This window comes from Giraffa tippelskirchi, chromosome X, assembly GCF_054371585.1.
Source record: "Giraffa tippelskirchi isolate mGirTip1 chromosome X, T2T-mGirTip1v1.2.pri, whole genome shotgun sequence".
Lineage (NCBI taxonomy): Eukaryota > Metazoa > Chordata > Mammalia > Artiodactyla > Giraffidae > Giraffa > Giraffa tippelskirchi.
Genome location: NC_137289.1, coordinates 128,540,310 through 128,559,535, shown reverse-complemented (window position 1 = coordinate 128,559,535; position 19,226 = coordinate 128,540,310). Strand labels below are relative to the sequence as shown.

Below are 19,226 nucleotides of genomic sequence, written 5' to 3'. Positions count from 1 at the left end.
GCCATTCAATTTGATATGGAATATTGTATAATTTCTCTTGTGTACATATATGTATGTGTGTCTGTATGTATGTATATATGATATTTTTTCTATGGTGAATAAGTGATATCTTGCTGCATTTGTGTGTGTGGATTTCACAATTTTAGAAATAGGCGTATCTTTAATTTATATTAATTAATGAATACTTTGCCATTATTGTAGGGTGATAACGAGATTTTCTTTTACCATGTTTTAAACAGAATTGATTTATGTTTTTTAGCATTCAACTTTTGGTTAGATTTTCTATTTATCCATTAAATGAAAATGCTCAGGAAAAGGGACATCTGGGATCTTTTTAATTTTTTTTTTATTCTTTTGTCAGTGTGTGATCTTAAAGATTTAAAATTGTTTATCAGTGTGCACTAATATAACAGGATGAATACAAAATGTTTTCATCAGCAATGAAAGTTAATTGTATTAGAAAAGATCACCAGTGATTACCTGACAGGTTGAAGTGAGGCACACGGATTATTGTAGCACCTGAATATCAGCAACTACTATAATAAGAACTCATTGCATTTTGGGCTTCCCAAGTTTAATAAATGCATGACAGTTTTGAAAGTCACCAAACAAGAGCACAGCTAGATATGTAAATTCAGAGTTATCAGTGGATATCTGGAAATTGAAGGAAAAAAATTTACAAAAATACACACACTACACAAAATCTCATCAGGACCACCACTGATTGTGGATTTGTAAGCAGATGTGGCAAGACTAGAATGGGCACTAATGTGGAAGAATGCAGTGGTACAGAAATAAGCTCACATAGCTAGGATACTGTGAAATAGATACTCACATACACTACATACAGGAATATAAATTGACACAATCTCTACTGAAGCAATGTGGCAAAACATACAATATGTTTTGACCCAGTAATCTTGATTTAGATATTCAATCTCCAAGACAAAATCAGAAATTCAAACAAAATGTGTATAAAATGATATTGATCATAGTACTGTATATGAAAATAGAAATTAAAACAAATTAAATATATAACAATATGCATTTATAGAATGAACATATATGTAGCCACTAACAATAACCTTTACAAATAATATTTAAAGAATGGTTCCCATTATACACTATGGATGGATAAGGCAGAAAATGAAATCCTGCTTCTTGTAGTGCAGTTCCAATTAGCAAAATATTTTAATGGAACTTTTCTAGGTGCAAAGTTCAAAACCCTTTCAAATAATTTTTAAATGTGCTTTATTATAAAGATGCATGGGATTTAGGTTCAGAACTTAAAAAAAAAAAAAAGGTCAAGAATTAAGTCAAGGGGCTTTCTATGGTCTCTGGTCCTTTCCTTGGTCCTTTGGTTTCACCCAAAGCCATGTGTAAATTAGTCAGATAGCACATGAATTTAGATTTTGACAATCTTCCTGGAAACTTTGAAACTTATATTATCTCCCAGGACCCAGAAATTGAATTGAAGCTTGGTTCCAAAACCAGGTTGTAGCAATGGACCCAGGAGTCAGTAGCTCAATTTTCTACTTCTTTCCATCACATTTTCTCTCAAAAATGATGCATGCAATATTGCAGAATGGCAGGGAGGAGCCTCTGTGAAGTGTTAGATATTTGGTTCACTGGGTCCTATCAGCAGGTAGGGCCTGCAGGGAGCTTGTTTATCAGGCAGAACGATCTCATTATGAGGACAGTGATGTAGTAGCGTTTACTTCATACCCCGAAGCCATTCAAGGCAACAATGAATGAGTGATATTCATCCTGGGCCCTGTATTGTGCTGTAATGACTTATGGTAACTGGCAGCATATTAAAATAGAGATCAGGGACTATGGCTTCTCCACTGAATGAAGTTCGGAAGTTTCAGAGCTGTTGAATTATTCAGTATTTTCCAATTTATAGAATAAAAGAATATGTGATTGACTACTTCATGGTACTGTAATGGAAATAAAGAAAGAGAATGCACAGGCTTGATACATTTCACAATACGTATTTATTTCTCATAATTGCATGGTACCCAATTGGGTCTCTGTATAGGCCAGCGTGGCCCTTGTTGTCAAATCCAAAGATAAGAACTTGCCTTTGAAAACTAGGGAACAATGACAGAAAAAAAAAAAATTTTAAGCACATTAATGAATGATCACTACAAGGAGTCCACAACACTGCCTTGTTTAGCTTTGAAAATATCCATATATACCAGATTGAAAAAATAAAGTAAGGTTTGAGACAAATATTTCTTCTTGCCCTTAACAGTCCAGTGGGAACAATGTAAGCTGTTTAGCATAAAGGAAGGGAACCCTGCTTAATGTGATGTACAATAAGATTACAAAATGCTTTCTTCCAGCCCCAGCAGTGCCCAAGGTAACAGGTTCTACATAAATATTTGTTGAAATAAAGAATGAATCAGTGAATGCCTCCCTCCAGAGGTGACTCACACTAAATACCGTTAAATCATTCCTTCCCCCTTCCAATTCAAATATTTCCTCTTTGAAATATATTAAAGGAACAGGTCATGGTGTGACTACTAAGGGTGTAGTTTTGAACCTTTGAGAGGTACATCAAGGAGCCTAGGTTTGGCACAGTAGCCAAAGTAGGATGTTGAGCTGGGTGAACCATGAAGCATTATACACTATGTGTTCCTCTTTAAAAGTACTTACTAGTGAGCTAAAAAAAAAAGGGAACTGCCATTCCCTGAGAATTTAAACTTTTATGTAAATAATAATAACTGCGATGAGTGTCATCATAAAGTAACATCTGCTGGATCAGAAGATTCCTCTAGTTTTGAGTTTAATCAATATTAATAAAGAGACTATGAAGATAATCTCAGTTAAGCCAGCCCTTTTATCTTTTAATTGCAAAGTAAAACTGAAACTGCTTAAATTTGCTTTGAACTTAGTAGATGTCCATTTTAACAACTGCCTAGTACACTTTTTCACATAAGTGCTTCCTGTCAAATTTATCAGCCCTCAAAAAATGTCTATGAATTTATTCTCATACCCAGAGACTACACTCTCAAAGACAGGGAAAACAAAACCCAAAACAACAAAATCTGAATCAATGCAATTTCCTACTATCTAAACTTGCTTTCATTATTTAAAGAGAAGCTGGGAGCATGCCAACAAAATCTCTGGAAAGCAGACTTTAAGGTTCAAGGAAACCTTCTATACTTGATAATTTTTTTTTCTGTTCCTGTCTCTTTAAGTATACATGAAAAAATGCAAAAAAATCCCCCATGATTTTTTTCCCTGAATTTATTACCACTTTTTTCTTGCTGCAGTCTGATAGTGTTTATGAAAATACTATGTAAATGAAGGAATTCTACACAAATAAAATGGAACTGCTGTTTTTACACATGAGAAACAAAGATCATGCAGCAGGTACACAGATACTTGCTTATAATACCCTGAATAAAATATAGTCTGTCAATAAATTCCCTTCGTGATAGATATATAATTGCACATATAAATGCAGGTGAATATCCACATAGTTCTGTGTAAAGCTAATATGTGTACAGCATATTGTGTATTTTCATGAGACTGATACAGTGATAAAAATAGACTCAGCATCACTAAAAAAAAATGGCTCTAACCTTTTATAAAATTCTCACTTAGAAATTCACTTGAAGGAGCAATATACAAACTGTGTGTGTTTAATTTTCCCCACAATCTCTGCAAGAAGTTAATCAAATAGACAATTAATCTCTGTGATATTATTCATATGAAAATAAATGCATATTAAAATACACACCAGACTTCATTCCCATTTCTCTTGAATGTTTCTCTAACTCTAGGGGAACCTAATGCCCAGCAGAGTTCACAATATGAAAGAGATACACAGAAGTGCTTTTGTGGCACAAACTAGACAATGCAAGCAATGCAGTCTGCTGTATAAACACCTGTGATAAATGCCAAAAATGTGCTGGAAGATAACAAATGAGTCTTCTACCCCCACCACACTTGTCATCTGCTGACTTGAACCTGCTTCTACTCCTTATTTCCTTTAATGATGTCACAATCCTCTGAGGAATCCTGGGTTGAACTTCAAAGTCACCCTGGACTACTCCTTTCCTTCATCTATTCTGTCTGATCAGTCTCCCCATCCTGTTGATTCCAGCTCTATGATGCCCCCCACTTCTTTACTTCATCTCTACTATTTTCCCTGCTGTACATGGCTTTCCTGGTGGCTCAGATGGTAAAGAATCTGCCTGCAATGCAGGAGACCCATGTTCAGTCCCTGGAAAGATCCCCTGGAGAAGGCAGTGGCAACCCACTCCAGTGTTCTTGCCTGGAGAATCCCATGGACAGGGGAGCCCAGCAGTCTACAGTCCATAGGATTACAAAGAGTCAGACACAACTGAGCGACTATCACTCACTCACTACTATTTTAAGAGCTTTCTAAATGACCTCCCTGTTTCTAGCTCTCTCCTTCCATCTATCCTTGATAGTGCCACTGGAGTTATCTTCATAAAATGTAGATCAAACCACTTCATTAATGGATATTTTCCACTGTCTACATTGAATAGAGCTGTGATTGTCCAAAGTGTCATCACAGAAACATCATCCAGGACTTTTCAGAAATGCGAATTCTTAGTTACCAATCAACACCTTCTGAATCGAAGCACTAATGGTAAAGCCAAATAATCTATCTTTTCAGAGAAAAAGAGATATCATATGATGTCTCTTTTATGCAGAATCTAAAAAGAAATGATACAAGTATATTTATTTAAACAACAGTAAAAGACTCACAGACTTAGAGAATGAGCTTATGGTTGCTGCAGGAGGGGAGGATGGGGGAGGGGATAGTTAGGGAGTATGGGTTGGACATGTACACCTGCTGTATTTAAAATGATAACCAACAAGGGTCTACTTACAGCACAGGGAACTCTCCTCAGTGTTATGTGGCAGCCTGGATGGGAGGGGAGTTTGGGGGAGAATGGATACATGTATATGTGTGGCTGAGTCCCTTCACTGTTCACCTGAAACTATCACAACATTGTTAATTGGCTATACCCCAATAAATAACGTTTTATTTAAAATGTTAAAAAATTAAAAAAATAATAATACAAAATTTTTAAAGACAAATCAACTTTTGATAATTCCTCCTGATGATGCTGATGCAAACTGAAATTGGTCATCTACTGGGATTCAGTATTAAGTTCAATTTCCTTTGCCTGGTGTCTTGTTTAGCCCACTTTTGCGATCTTATTTTTACCTGGTTATGCCTTTCTCCCTATACCATCCCACTGTTTTAGAACCTCACCCTTTATTATCTGAGATATCTCATTGACTTGGCATTTTCTCTTCCCAGTTATCGTTTTGAACTGAGGCACAGTTAAAATTCCTTCTCCTTCTTAATTCTTTTTGATCTTCCCCATTATATATTTCTCCTCCATTAGTTTACTTGAGAAATAGAAACCAGTTCTGGATTGAGATGGAAGAAAACCTCTGACTCTGTGTTTCCTCAGCAATGCTGCTTTTACTCATAGCATTTCTCCATTCTGCCTTGTGTTATATATAGTTTGTGACATGTACTTGCCTATTGAAAGATGATTTCCTCAAGGTCAACACTAGCCTCAATAATCTGCTGTAGGACAATGAGTCACATGTAGTACGTGGCCAATAACAAATGTGGAAACACACTGAAACGTGATTTGGACTCGAATACATGATTTTGTGTCTTCATTGCTTCAAACAATACCTCATTTGGAATTGCTCTAAAATTTAAAGACTTTTATTCCTTGCAAGAATAAAAAATAGAAGTCTATTCAGCTATATCCTCTAAAACAAAATGCAAGTAAATATGTGCCTTAAGCCTTGTTACTCTCTTTTAAGGATCAAATTGCAACAGACATCAAGAGCAAACTTCTGGACACCAAGGGGAAAGAGAGAGGTGGGATGAATTGGGAGACTGAGATTGACATATATACACAATTGATACTATTTATAAAATGGATAACTAATGAGAACCTACTGTCTAGCACAGGGACCTCTACTTAATGCTCTGTGGTGACCTAAATAGGAAGGAAGTCCAAAAAAAGGGAATATATACACATATAGCTGATTCACTTTGCTGTACAGTAGAAACTAACACAGTAAAGCAACTATGCTCCAATCAAAAATTTTAAGTATCGGTTTGCAGGGTGCCTGTCCCACCACCCAGCGCATCTCTCCTGTTAGGAGTCTCTAAGATGGGAAAGAGATAAAATTTGATCTGTTTGGTTTGTTGCTCATCATGTTGATATTTAATCCAGTGTCCAACAAATGTCACAAAGGTATAAAATTCCTGAGACTGGTAACACTTTTGGACCTATCCGTATGCACGTATCCTTTTTTGTGGTCCGACTAGAGGGTTTTGTGGAGATACAACAAGTGAAATTAAGCAAGTCTTTCATTGAAAATGTATACAGAAGTGAATGGATAAAATTATAATGTTGAATAAAAATAATTTTCAATAGAGCAAACTGTGTGTGATGAATTAAGTCAGATGTTCAGAATGAAAGAGGAGAGTGAAAAGCTGGCTTAAAGCTCAACATTCAGAAAACTGAGATCATGGCATCTGGTCCCATCACTTCATGGCAAATGGATGGAGAAACAGTGGAAACATGGGCAGACTTTATTTTGGGGGGCTCCAAAATCACTGCAGGTGGTGACTGCAGCCATGAAATTAAAAGATGCTTACTCCTTGGAAGGAAAGTTATGACCAACCTAGAGAGGACATTAAAAAGCAAAGACATTATTTTGCCAACAAAGGTCCGACTAGTCAATGCTATGGTTTTTCCAGTAGTCACATATGGATGTGAGAGTGGGATTATAAAGAAAGCTGAGCGCCGAAGAATCGATGCTTTAGAACTATGGTGTTGGAGAAGACTCTTGAGAGTCCCTTGGACTGCAAGGAGATCCAACCAGTCCATCCTAAAGGAAATCAGTCCCGGATGTTCTTTGGAGGGACTGATGTTGAAGCTGAAACTCCAGTACTTTGGCCACCTCATGCGAAGAGCTGACACATTGGGAAAGACCCTCATTCTGGGAAAGATTGAAGGCGAGAGGAGAAGGGGACAACACAGGATGAGATGGTTGGATGGCATCACTGACTCAATGGACATGAGTTTGAGTAAACTCTGGGAGTTGGTGATGGACAGGGAGGCCTGATATGCTGCAGTCCATCGGTTCGCAAAAGTCAGACACAACTGAGCGACTGAACAGAACTCAGAGTTGATACATAATAACTGTAACAGCATTGCCATTCAGTTATCAGATGAGTGATATTTCTGATGATGCTATATTTTTGTAAATAGAGACACAAAAGTTTGCAAACTATACCGTGGTGCTCAATTTAACAAATATTGCATAGGAGTTAATACAGTCTTAGCACATAAAGTGATATATGCACTTATTTAGATCACTATGGGCTTCCCTTGTGGCTCAGCTGGTAAAGAATCCTCCTGCAATGCAGAACACTTGGGTTTGATCCCTGAGTTTGGAAGATCCCCTGGAGAAGGGAAAGGCTATCCACTCCAGTATTCTGGCCTGGAGAATTCCATGGACTGTATAGTCCATTTTGGTTGCAAAGATTTGGACACAACTGAGCCACTTTCACTTTCTTTAGATGGCTATTATGAAAAGAAGTTATCAGACAGTTTTTGAAAAATCTTAAAATTTCATATAAAGCCTTTAAAAATGTATTATTTGATTCAGTAATTTTTCTTCAGGAATTTTTTCCTGAGTAAATTATACTTTTTTTGAGAGGAAGGTTGCAGCACTCTGCATCTTAAGTTGTTTTATCGCATATTTAGAACAATCAAATATAGGGGGAAAACTTTAAGTAGTCTAACACCCAAAGAGCTAAGTAAGTTATATGTAACACTATTATGGACTTTTATGTAGTTATTATAAAATATTCTGTAAAACATCATGATGTAACTTTTTATGGAATTATGATCTCAGCTGAGGAAAGAAACTTATTAAACCAAAGGACAGGTTATGAAACTATGAAAATATTCTTGTAATTTCCCTTTTTTCTATCATAAGAATACAAATAGTCTTAAGAATAAATTCTTACCAAGTGTGTGTTATGCAATGCACGGAGTTTTGTATATTAGTGTCTAAAATACCTGCTAGAATGTGAAGGCTAAGGTATGACAGAGGGTTAAATATGCTACCTGGATCCTATTTGCCTTGCATCCATCACCTGTCCCCTGATAAAGAGGAGACCATGTCTTAGAAGAAATTTGACACCACCTGACCAAGGGCCGCTCCCACCTGGAGATGACCTAACATTGAGAGTGTAGCAAATGATAACTTCTAGGCTTTGGAAATAGTATTCCTGATAATTGACAGAGTCTCTTGAGTTAACCTCAGTTCTTAACACCCACACAAATCTCTCCAACATATGTGAATGAGCTCTTCCAAAAGTGTTACATTGTTTGTATACACACACACACACACAGATATGTGTGTGTGTGTGTGTATGCGTATATATATATGTATATATTTTAAAGACAAGAATCTGGCAATATCCCACATCAGAGAAACATAATCCAAAAAGTAGAGATGAAAACAAAACCTTGTGTGAAACAACATATACTATAAAGGTTAATTTATGATATAATTTGCTGCAATCCTTGCTGCTGACAATTTGGGGGGAATCTCTGCTTCCTTCTTGGAAGGATTGAAACATTGCCAGGTTTCAATTTATGAAGTTCATATTTGGAACGAGTAGCAGCCAGTACAGATAAAGAGCAGAATTTGCCTCATTAAAATCTAGCCCCAGCCTTTCTGTTCTCTGTATGTGCATGGCCGACACCCTGTAACCGTGGTCATGTCTCAAGCTTGCCTTTTCCAAGCACACTAGAGGTGGAGACAAGTGATACAAATATGTCAGGTATTTAGTTTTGATCATTGGAAGTTTTAAAAAGAATACACACACACAATTTAGGTCTGTGAGTCATTTAAAAAATCATTATGTTTTCATTGCCTGAAAATTTTAAACGAAGGCATTATAAAAAATGTTTCGCAGATCCCGCCACTGGACAGGAATAGTCAATTTTTAGTGTCTGATGAAAGATATGAATTGCAGAGTAAACTAACATAATGCCTCTTGTTTGATGCTTTTATTCAGTCATTCACCTACTCCTGCCAACTTTACCTCCTAAATCTTCCTCAGATCCACCCCATTTCTCCTTCTTTACTACCACTGCCCAACTTCAGACCTTCAATAACATCACTCTCCTGGCTAAAACCTTCTCCCTTACATGCCTGCCTTAAATTTCAGCCAGCATAGCACATCTGAAAATATGAGATGGTCTCCAAGAGTCTGCCATACTTTTTGCATCTCATAAAAATACCTCCACCATCTGTCCTTGCCCACTTCTTTCCCCCATCTCTTGCTGTTTCCTTCCTTAAACTTGTTTATACACCATAGAGCCATTAGTAGTTCCTGCAAAACTCTGCTATTTCTTATTTCTGTGCCTTTGCGTTCATGTGAGTGTGTTAGTTGCTCAGTTGTGTCCCAGTCTTTGCGACCCCATAGACTGTAGCCTGCCAGGCTCCTCTGTCCATGGGGATTCTCCAGGAAAGAATACTGGAGTGGTTTGCCATTCCCTTCTCCAGGGGATCTTCCTGACCCAGGGATCTAACCCAGATCCCCTGCTTTGCAGGCAGATTCTTTACCGTCTGAGCCATAGGGAAGTCCGTTTGCATTCATGTTCACCTCCAAATTAAATATCTTTCTGCCAGTTCTTTGTATGGCTCCCTTCTGACAAATGCCTCATGTTTTCTCTTCATGGAACATATTCCTGAGTAGCTCTGTGCATCCCTTTATCATTGCATTTCCTTTGTGCTTTCAGTTTCTGTCTGTGTCTTCTATTACACTGTGAGCTCCTTGAAGACAAGGGCTATGCCTTGTAACTCTTGATGTCTCCAGCCCTGCGGACAGAAACTGGAATGAAGGTAGTTCTTGATCCATGAATATATAAATCTGTGTTAGATTGGATTTCTTAGAACAGGGCCCAAGACAAGATTTTGATGCTCACAATTGACTAAGGGAGTGCTCTTCAGGGAAAACCTAAAAGGGAGGGAGTGTGGGAGGGGAGCAGGGCAGGAAAGGGGAGAGCGCTGAGTAAGGTCACTGTTAACCTCTAAGCTTGGCCTGATCCACACACAGAGAGGCTCTGGAGCATTAACTGCCCTGTACAGTTGTTCCTACTAGAGGTAAAGGAACAAACTTTTTTTCTTAACACTCACATCAGTCAGTTATTGGCAATAGGCAGACCCTGCTGCTGCTGCTGCTAAGTCGCTTCAGTCGTGTCCGACTCTGTGCGACCCCATAGACGGCAGCGCACCAGGCTCCACTGTCCCTGGGATTCTCCAGGCAAGAATACTGGAGTGGGTTGCCATTTCCTTCTCCAGTGCATGAAAGGGAAAAGTGAAAGTGAAGTCGGTCAGTCGTGTCCGACTCTTAGCGACCCCATGGACTGTAGCCTACCAGGCTCCTCCATCCATGGGATTTTCCAGGCAAGAGTACTGGAGTGGGGTGCCATTGCCTTCTCCGATAGGCAGACCCAAGGAGATGTAAATTTCCCACCAAGATGGCTCTTGTTAATCAAGGGTAATTTTTAAGAGAAGGAGACAACTGTGAACTGTTAGCAGGCAATACTCAAAGTTGCTGTAGGATGGATAGATCAGTTTAATAAAGGTAATAGTGAAAGTGAAAGTCACTCAGTCGTGTCTAACTCTTTGCGACCCCATGAACTTGTATAGTCCATAGAATTCTCCAGGCGAGAATACTGGAGCGGGTAGCCTTTCCCTTAGCCAGGGGATCTTCCCAATACAGGGATCGAACTCAGGTCTCCTGCATTGCAGGTGGATTCTTTACCAGCTGAGCCACAAGGGAAGCCCTAGAATACTGGAGTGGGTAGCCTATCCCTTCTCCAGGGGATCTTCCCATCCCAGGGATCGAACCAGGGTCTCCTGCATTGCAGGAGGATTCTTGACCAATAAAGGTGATGGAGAACCTCTATTATATTATCACAGATGCCTTAATTATTGTTTCATTATTCCAATGTACCTATCCAAGTGGATACTTGAAAAGTAACATAATTTACCTTTTTATATGTAAAGTCTTACTTTGTCTTATTGGGATACATTAGAGATATGGTCTATTATTAGACTTTTTATTTTAAAGAATGCAACTTTCAAATTTGTTGCCATGATATATTTTGAGCTCTTATATCTGTAGTAATAGTGGCAATGAAAAATGCATTCATGAATATCATTTGAGTGTATTTACATTTATCCAATCTATGGAGCCTTTGTCTAGGAAATAGTACATCAATATGAACTACTTGTAAGGAAATTAGTTCTGAATCTTAATTCCATTGCTGTCTTCCTATAAGTTCCTACAACATTACAGGTGGTAACAAAAATAAATGAATATGGTGCTTCCTACTCTCACTCTCTCAGTGCAACTTTTTGGCTTCAGAAACTCGCATTGACCCTGAAGGAGTATGTGCTGTATAAGAGACATTCAACTAGAGTATCTCCATGGAATCCTCCCACCAGGGAAAGAGAATACCAATATCTAACTTTCTGACAGAGGCTTATAGAAGGGTATTTTATTCTGAAAGGCAGAAAAACTGATTAAATATTATTTTCCTGAAGAATTACCCAATGATAATTTAAAAATAATAAAGGTTACCTGGTAACTTACATAATGGAATTAACAATGTCTAGAAATATAAAAATATTGTTGGCTTAGAATAACTGTTTCCAAGCCAACAGAGCTTGTGTACTGAAGTAAGGAAATACTGAACCTATCAGTAGCAATTCTTGTCATCAAGAGTTAGGTTTTAAGTTATCATGTATTCCTTTAAGATTTCAGACATCCTGTAGGATGAGATTTAAAAAAATTCTTTGTGGCTATATAAGAAAAAATGTCTTTATTCAAAGGAGATGCATACTGAAGTATTTCAGCAGTGAAATGTCATTATGTCTCTATTTTATTTTCAAATGATTTAGGAAAAAATTGTGATGCATGCAGAGTGAGAATGTGTGCAAATGTGGTGACATGTTAACAAAGGAAAAAATAGCAATCCTCACTGATTTCATTTAGTAAAATGCTTTAATTTTTGAAAAAAATATATGTTCATTTATTTAAATGTTTATCAAAATATTTGAAGATATCTTGAATTGTTATTTATGTTATTTGCCATCTTTCCCCCAAATATACTAACATATTACTAAGTTTATAGTTTACTTTTGAACATCATATATTTATAATTTAATGGTCATAAAACTTCCTAAGCCATGGAACCTATGCCCTATTTCCCTATTAAAATGAACATAAGGTGTCTCTGATACCTAAGGGGGTGTTATTTCTTCATTTCACCTCTGCCTTTTCCTTGGCATGTGAATCAAAGCTGTTTGAAACTTTTTTCTGCAATAGATAAACTACTAAATAACTCAATTTTCTGTAATATTTATGGTTTTCTTTCAACATTATTCTTAGTAATCAGATTCTGAAAGTATGTATCAATATCTCTATCTGTCTCCCAACTCAACTCTTCCTCTGTTCTCTCAATTGTATTTGTTACTAACTTTTTAGAAGTTTCTAAGCTAAATATTTTTGCTTTTAGCTTCAGGCATTCTGCTTTACCTTACAAATCTTTGGAGAGTCTGAGTAATTTCATGTCACTGTCTATACTGCTACATTAAAGGTGTTTCAGCCTTTTGCCCTGGCAGCTGTCTCCTAAGTGACAGATGGCCTCAGTTACAGTAATGTAATTCTAGAATTATATTGTAATTCATATCATGATAAAACAAGATAATTTCATGCTTATTGCCAGAATTAACTGTTCGAAGATCCCACCTAGGATGCATTTCACACAATGGGACAAATGTGCAAAATTGTGTTGATAAGTACTGCATGTAATTATGTAACCTTGACATCTCTGTGTACAGTTCTGTCATCCTGTTTAGTGTGGTGAGCCCACTAGGCAGCAGTCGTTGATAGGAATGATGGTAATGAGTTGGACATTGCTGATGTTCACCAAGCTTCCAGCACATCTACTCTAGACAGTACCTTAATACAGTGTTTTATTAGGAATCTTAGACCAAAGTTTGGTAATTAAAGTAACTAAATAATGGTGTGAAATTTAAATTACCTTTATTAGGAGACAATATTATGGTGGTAGAGAGAGAATGAATTCTAGGGTCAGATGAGCTGGATGAGAATACCAGAACTTTCACGTATTAGCTGGTATTGAGTCTGTTTGTTGATGTTGACATTATTTTGTTCATTTACTCAAGAATTCATTCATTGACTCTTTCGTTCACTCATTCATTTAGTCAGTGTGTGTTGAGCTGGTTAGCAGGCACAGTTCTAGGCATTGAGGTTAAAGAAGTGAATTAGAGGGACCAAGTCCTTGACCTCAGGAGGCTTATATTCTACTGGGGAGATGAAGCAAGCAAAAAGTGGGTACATGATGTCAGAGAACAATAAGTCCTATGAAAAAAATATGAAAGAACAATCTGGATCAAATGACTAGGAAGGTGGTTTTGCTGGCAGGGCAGTTAGGGAGTCTTGGAGGAGGTGACATGTGGAGGAAGGTAAGGAGGAATCCATGCAAGTTGGTCGGTGTGAAAAGTTCAGTGTAGCGGGAACAATGAGTTCAAAGCCAAATGAATATTTTTATGAAAGATGAATGAAAATGTGTAAGCTCAGCACGTAGTTAAGTGCTCATTAGATATTAGATAATACTTTAAGAAATTTGGATAATTCCATAATGTGTCACCTTTGCTCTAATATACATCTGCCTTTTCATTTTGATCATTTTCCCTCTCTTGAATTCTCCATTATTTTTCCTGTCCTTAGATCCTTTAGGTTGCCCTTCTGTTAATCTCAAGTGAGTTAAACCCTGCTTGCAGTACTCAAATGCTCTTGCAGTTAAGGGTCCTCTTTTCTTGGTTTTTGCCGTTTTACTCAGCATTTATACACTGTGAGCCATGGCAAATTGATTATCTTTCTAGATGTGAGGCAACTGCCCTCTCTAAGCAGGAATCCACAACTTCTCTGTGATCATAATAATGGTGATGGACCTGTCCTATGGTGACCTGTTGCTGTTGTGGGGATACGGTGGGGGAGAAGTGATAAAAATGATACCAAGATATCATTTGAAAGATGGTGCTTCCAGGAAACCCAGAAAACTCAACTAGTCCCCATGCCATCAGCTCCGTGTCCCACCACGGTTTTTACTTTACACTTCCTCTGCCTGATGCTCCCAGAAATTAGGGCAAAGTAACGGTCTGCCTCTATCTCTGGCTGTGAAACCACTGCTAAACATGACTCACTTTTGTTGTATTACTTTCTGCCTTGTTTGGCTGTACAAGACTTACACTTCACTTTATTAGTGTGTGTCCAGGGAGAAAAAAAAAATCATACACTAATTTGAACACAGAAAGTGTGTGTAGAGATTTGTTCAGTGCAACAGGTTACCGGAGTACTGAAGGATTGGCTGGTAAGAAAGAAAGATGTATTAGTCTGCTTGGGCTGCCATAACCAAATACCACTGACTGGGTGGCCTACACAGCAGAAACGTGTTACAGTTCTGGAGGCTGAGAAGTTCAAGTTCTAAGTGCTGGCTGATTTGGTTTCTGGTGAGGGCCCTCTTTCCTGCTTACTAAATGGCCACCTTCTTGGTGTGTGTGCTCATGTGACATCTTCTCTATAAGTACGCAAGAGGAGAGAGACTGCAAGCTCTGGTGTCTCTTCTTATAAGAGCACCACTCTCTTCCTAAGAGTTCTGCCCTCATGACTTCATATAAAGCTAATTACTTCCTTAAGGCCCCTCCTCCATGTACCATTACATTCTTGATTAAGGCTTCAAAATATGAGTTTAAAGAGAACGCCTTCAGTCCATAGCAAAAGATAACCATAAAGAATAGGGGAATGGTTGCCATCACCCCTAGCTGAGAGAGAGCCTCCAAGGAGAAGCTCCCATCCTCCATTCCCAGAGTGAAATCCAGACCTCACTGGGAAAAGGCAAGGCTTAAAGTCACTGAGATGACACCCTGGTAGAACTGGTTGGAAGTCTGCCCTCTGCAATTGGACAGAGATGCCTTGCCCTCTAAGGTATCGGGGAAAAACTGTCCATAAGATGTCTCACCCGAGGCTCTGCTAAAAGATTATCAAGCTGCTGCAGTGCACACTGCAAGAGTCTTCCAAGCAAGCATACTAGAGCCAGGGAGCAAAACCCTTTCCTTTGCCGTCTCTCTCCAGCACTCTTTGCTAAGAAAACATCAGAGCCAGCTAGCAAAGGAAACTATTTCACAGGTCTGAATCCATCTTCAAAAAACAGGCAAACATTTGGATTTAGAGTGGGAATGCCATGAGCCAGTAGCCATCACCCTGATTAAAGTAAGAATAAATATCAGCAGAAGCAAACTAAGTGATGAATATATTGTTTGTTAGTAGGATAAATTACTTTCCAGTGCCCTTCTGAGTTTTATCCATCGCTGCACAGTTTGTGCCTAGGGGAAAATTTTGTCCAATAGAGATGCTCAATAAATATTGTTGAATGGATAAATGAGTGAATAACCTAATTGCTTCCATTGTTTTCTCTAATGTTTTTTCTCTTTCTCTTTTTTGACTTTAGCCGATGGATGCACAGATTGGTCTGTCGATATCAAGAAATACCAAGTTTTGGTGGGAGAGCCTGTTCGCATCAAATGTGCACTCTTTTATGGTTATATCAGAGCCAATTACTCCCTAGCCCAAAGTGCTGGACTCAGTTTGATGTGGTACAAAAGCACTGGTCCCGGAGACTTTGAAGAGCCAATAGCCTTTGATGGAAGTAGAATGAGCAAGGAAGAAGACTCCATTTGGTTCCGACCAACGTTACTACAGGACAGTGGTCTTTATGCCTGTGTTATCAGGTATGCTTTTCATCTTGTTACTGTTGAATCAATGATATCACAGGTTGCTGTCTTATATACCTAGATTTCGTGGCTCTCTCTTTAACCTCAAGGTATTGCCTCAATATTTGTGTGTGTTGCTGCTTTCTAACATTTAGAATCTAAATCATAAAAAGATGGTATTGGAATTTATATTGAGACATTATTTCTGGCTTATGGAGAAAAGAGATACCATCTGGGTATCTACTTATGTTGCCAGAAATTACTAAACACTATGAAATAAAATTTATAGAGGAGGTGAAATGTTGCAAATAAAATGTAAGCAAAGACTTGCAGAAAGGATGCATAGTTTATTGCTAAATGGGTTGTAACATTCTGTTATTGCCCTTCACAGATAGTGCACAGATACCTCTGGTTCACACACATCTGCAAAGATGATTTAAGTAACATGTATGTGCACAGAAAGAGGAAAGCAGTCTTGCCTTGTTAGAAGTACAGAGACTATGTTCCAGATCATTTTGTTAACTAAAAGTGCTGTGTGTGTGCACTTATGTGCTCAGTTGTGTCTGACTCTTTGTGACCCCATGAACTGTAGCCCACCAGGCTCCTCTGTCCATGGAATTCTCCAGGCAAGAATACTAGAGTGGGTTGCCATTTCCTCCTCCAGGGGATCTTCTCAACCCAGGGATCGAACCCACATCTCCTGGTCTCTAGAAATGGCAGGTGGATTCTTTTACCTCTGAGCCACCTGGGAAGCCATAAAAGTGCTGAGTCAATACAAAAATATTTTGGGTCCCCCCATGCCCTTACTCCACAAAGAAACTGATCACACATCTACATATCTTTGTCTGCTTTTGGAAGAGACATATGTACTTTGCTTAACGATCATGCATTGAGACAATAGCCGTGTATCACATTAGCAGTGAAAAATCTCAGTTTAAGCATTTAACCCCACATGGGCTGTGAATCACACCCTGCATGAATGTTTGTGGATGTCATTAGAGTATAAGAACATTGGAATAGCAGGGTATAGGCATATAGAAAGAGGGTTTAAATCGATTTCTTTGTGTCCCTATTTCAACTTACTAAGAGAAGGCTAAATCTAAAGCAGTTGATTCTCAATTTGGAGAAACTCTCAGAATCATCTAGTATCTTTTTCAATTCAAAATTCGACTTTCACTTCTGAAATTCTCATTGGCAGCTATTATTCCTCTAGCATAAGGATTGTGTCTCCCACTCACCATCAACCTAAAAGAATTACCTTTATGAAGTGTCATGGCTGCAGGTATGTTAGGTTGTCAAAATGGGGGAAAGCCACATGAAGGTTAAATATGATTTTCTCTTTTAAACACTGTCAACATATAAGTTAGAGTTAAGTTTAGAAAATAAAAATGAATGCAAATAAAGTTCTGCTTGGGAATAATGTTGAATGAATTATATTAATAAAAGAACAAATGCATTATTCCTTTTTCAGTTTTTGTTCTTTCCCTTAAAAAAGGAATCCAACCCTTTTATGTTTCAACTTAATTCTTAATAGAAGTAGTTTTTGTAGGTACAATGATAATTAATTGCCATACTATGTTGGCGAAGAGCCAACCCATTGGAACAGACCCTGATGCTGGGAAAGATTGAGGGCAAGAGGAGAGGGGGGCAACAGAGAATGAGATGGTTGGATGGCATCACCAGCTCAATGGACATGAGTCTGAGCAAACTCCAGGAGAAAGTGAAGGACAGGGAAGCCTGGCGTGCTGCAGTGCATGGGGTCACAAAGAGTCGGAGATGACTGAGTGAACAATAATACAGTTAGAGAGTACTGTTTGTACTGGCTATTCCTACTTGACTGATAATAATTTGATTTAATTTCACATCTGCATTTCTTTGAAAAAACATGATTTCTGATTGTTGATGCATGTATAGAGGTGATTCTTTAAGATAGACCAATTTATGTCCTCCTTTATCTGAGATTAGAATTGAGCTGAATGTCCATAGTCTAACATTTCATTCCATTTTGGATGGGAAAATAGTGATGTGTTCAGATTAGTAACCTGAATTTCTAAAGCACTGAAGTTGCAATTCTTTGATGTATTTAAATATACATATTGGTCCAATGCTCTGAGAAATTGCACTAAAATGTCTCTGAATTTGTAGTTGCAATAATGAATGAAGGTCACAAAATTTTGAAACCATGACAGTTGCCATATGTCCACGTGTCTACATTTTAATGGAAGGTGAAAGTAAAAGACAAACACCTTTAAGTTTTGTATGTGTCAAGTGGTATTCTAGAGGAAGCAATGGACTGCAGGAAAAGATGCTTTTGTCCCTGGAATTCAAGTGTTCCAATTGATTTGAAGCTAGTGTTGATCTGACTCCCTTTTCCAATTTGGAAAGCAGGACTCAAAACAGCAGTTTAAGTAGAATGACTTGCTGTTGATGTGAAGGGAGCCCAAGGCTGTTAGTTGAATCACTGACACTTTGACACATTGTTAGCTCTCAGGACACAAAATTGTCACCATTAGTTTTTAAATAATTCACTTACAAAGAGTTTCAGAAGTTGGAAAATGTTAGCTGCTACTCCAAGGCTCTAGTCTTTCTGATAAGTGCTCTGTGTTATTAACTTATCAATGAAATGGTTTAACAAATGTTTTCATGTACAGCATTTACACCTAAATGGTGGTGGTGGTTTAGTCACCAAGTCTTGTCTGACCCTTGTGACCCCATGGACTGTAGCCTGCCAGGCTCCTCTGTCCACGGGATTCTCCAGGCAAGAATACTGGAATGGGTTGCCGTTTCCTTCTCCATTACACCTAAATATGTACAATTAAATGATGTAAATAATGCAAACACCTAAAATTACTCTCAGTAGAATGAATAAGAGCTTCCCTACTCCCTTCTGTAAGTAGCCATTTTGGATAGAATAATACCACATTATTCTTTGTTCCGTAGTACCTGGCTCTTTACTCAATTTTGTCCTCCTTGAGTGTTTATTTTTACATGAAAAAGTGAGTGAAGGAGAGAAGTGTAATAATTTCTTTTCTTTTCCTTTCGTTGCCATTTAAAGAATGTTTACTTTTTAAAAGAAATTTTTTTTCTTATCCTCTTGACTCCCAATTTTTATAATACCCCTCTTCTGAGTTATACCCTTTTAACAGTTTCACATGCGCATCTGGCTGGTGCTCATGTAAGCAATTTAATGCCCCTTGAATTGTAACAGACTACGTTGTTTGTCACTCTATTTTTTGACTAAAATTTTATTTTGTAGATTCATATTCATTTGCAAGATATAGTATATGGAGGTCCCAGGAATCCTTTAGACA

The 19,226-nt window shown here is 38.0% G+C and overlaps 1 protein-coding gene across 2 annotated transcripts in view; it reads left to right on the top strand.

Annotated features, from left to right (window-relative positions):
* IL1RAPL1 (interleukin 1 receptor accessory protein like 1) overlaps nucleotides 1-19,226 on the top strand; it is a 1,447,392-nt gene that overhangs the window by 698,039 nt on the left and 730,127 nt on the right. For both annotated transcript variants that reach the window (XM_081568113.1, XM_081568115.1), the window contains exon 3: nucleotides 15,654-15,933. In XM_081568113.1, coding sequence (XP_081424239.1) covers nucleotides 15,654-15,933 — 280 coding nt within the window. The remainder of the gene's footprint in view (nucleotides 1-15,653; nucleotides 15,934-19,226) is intronic.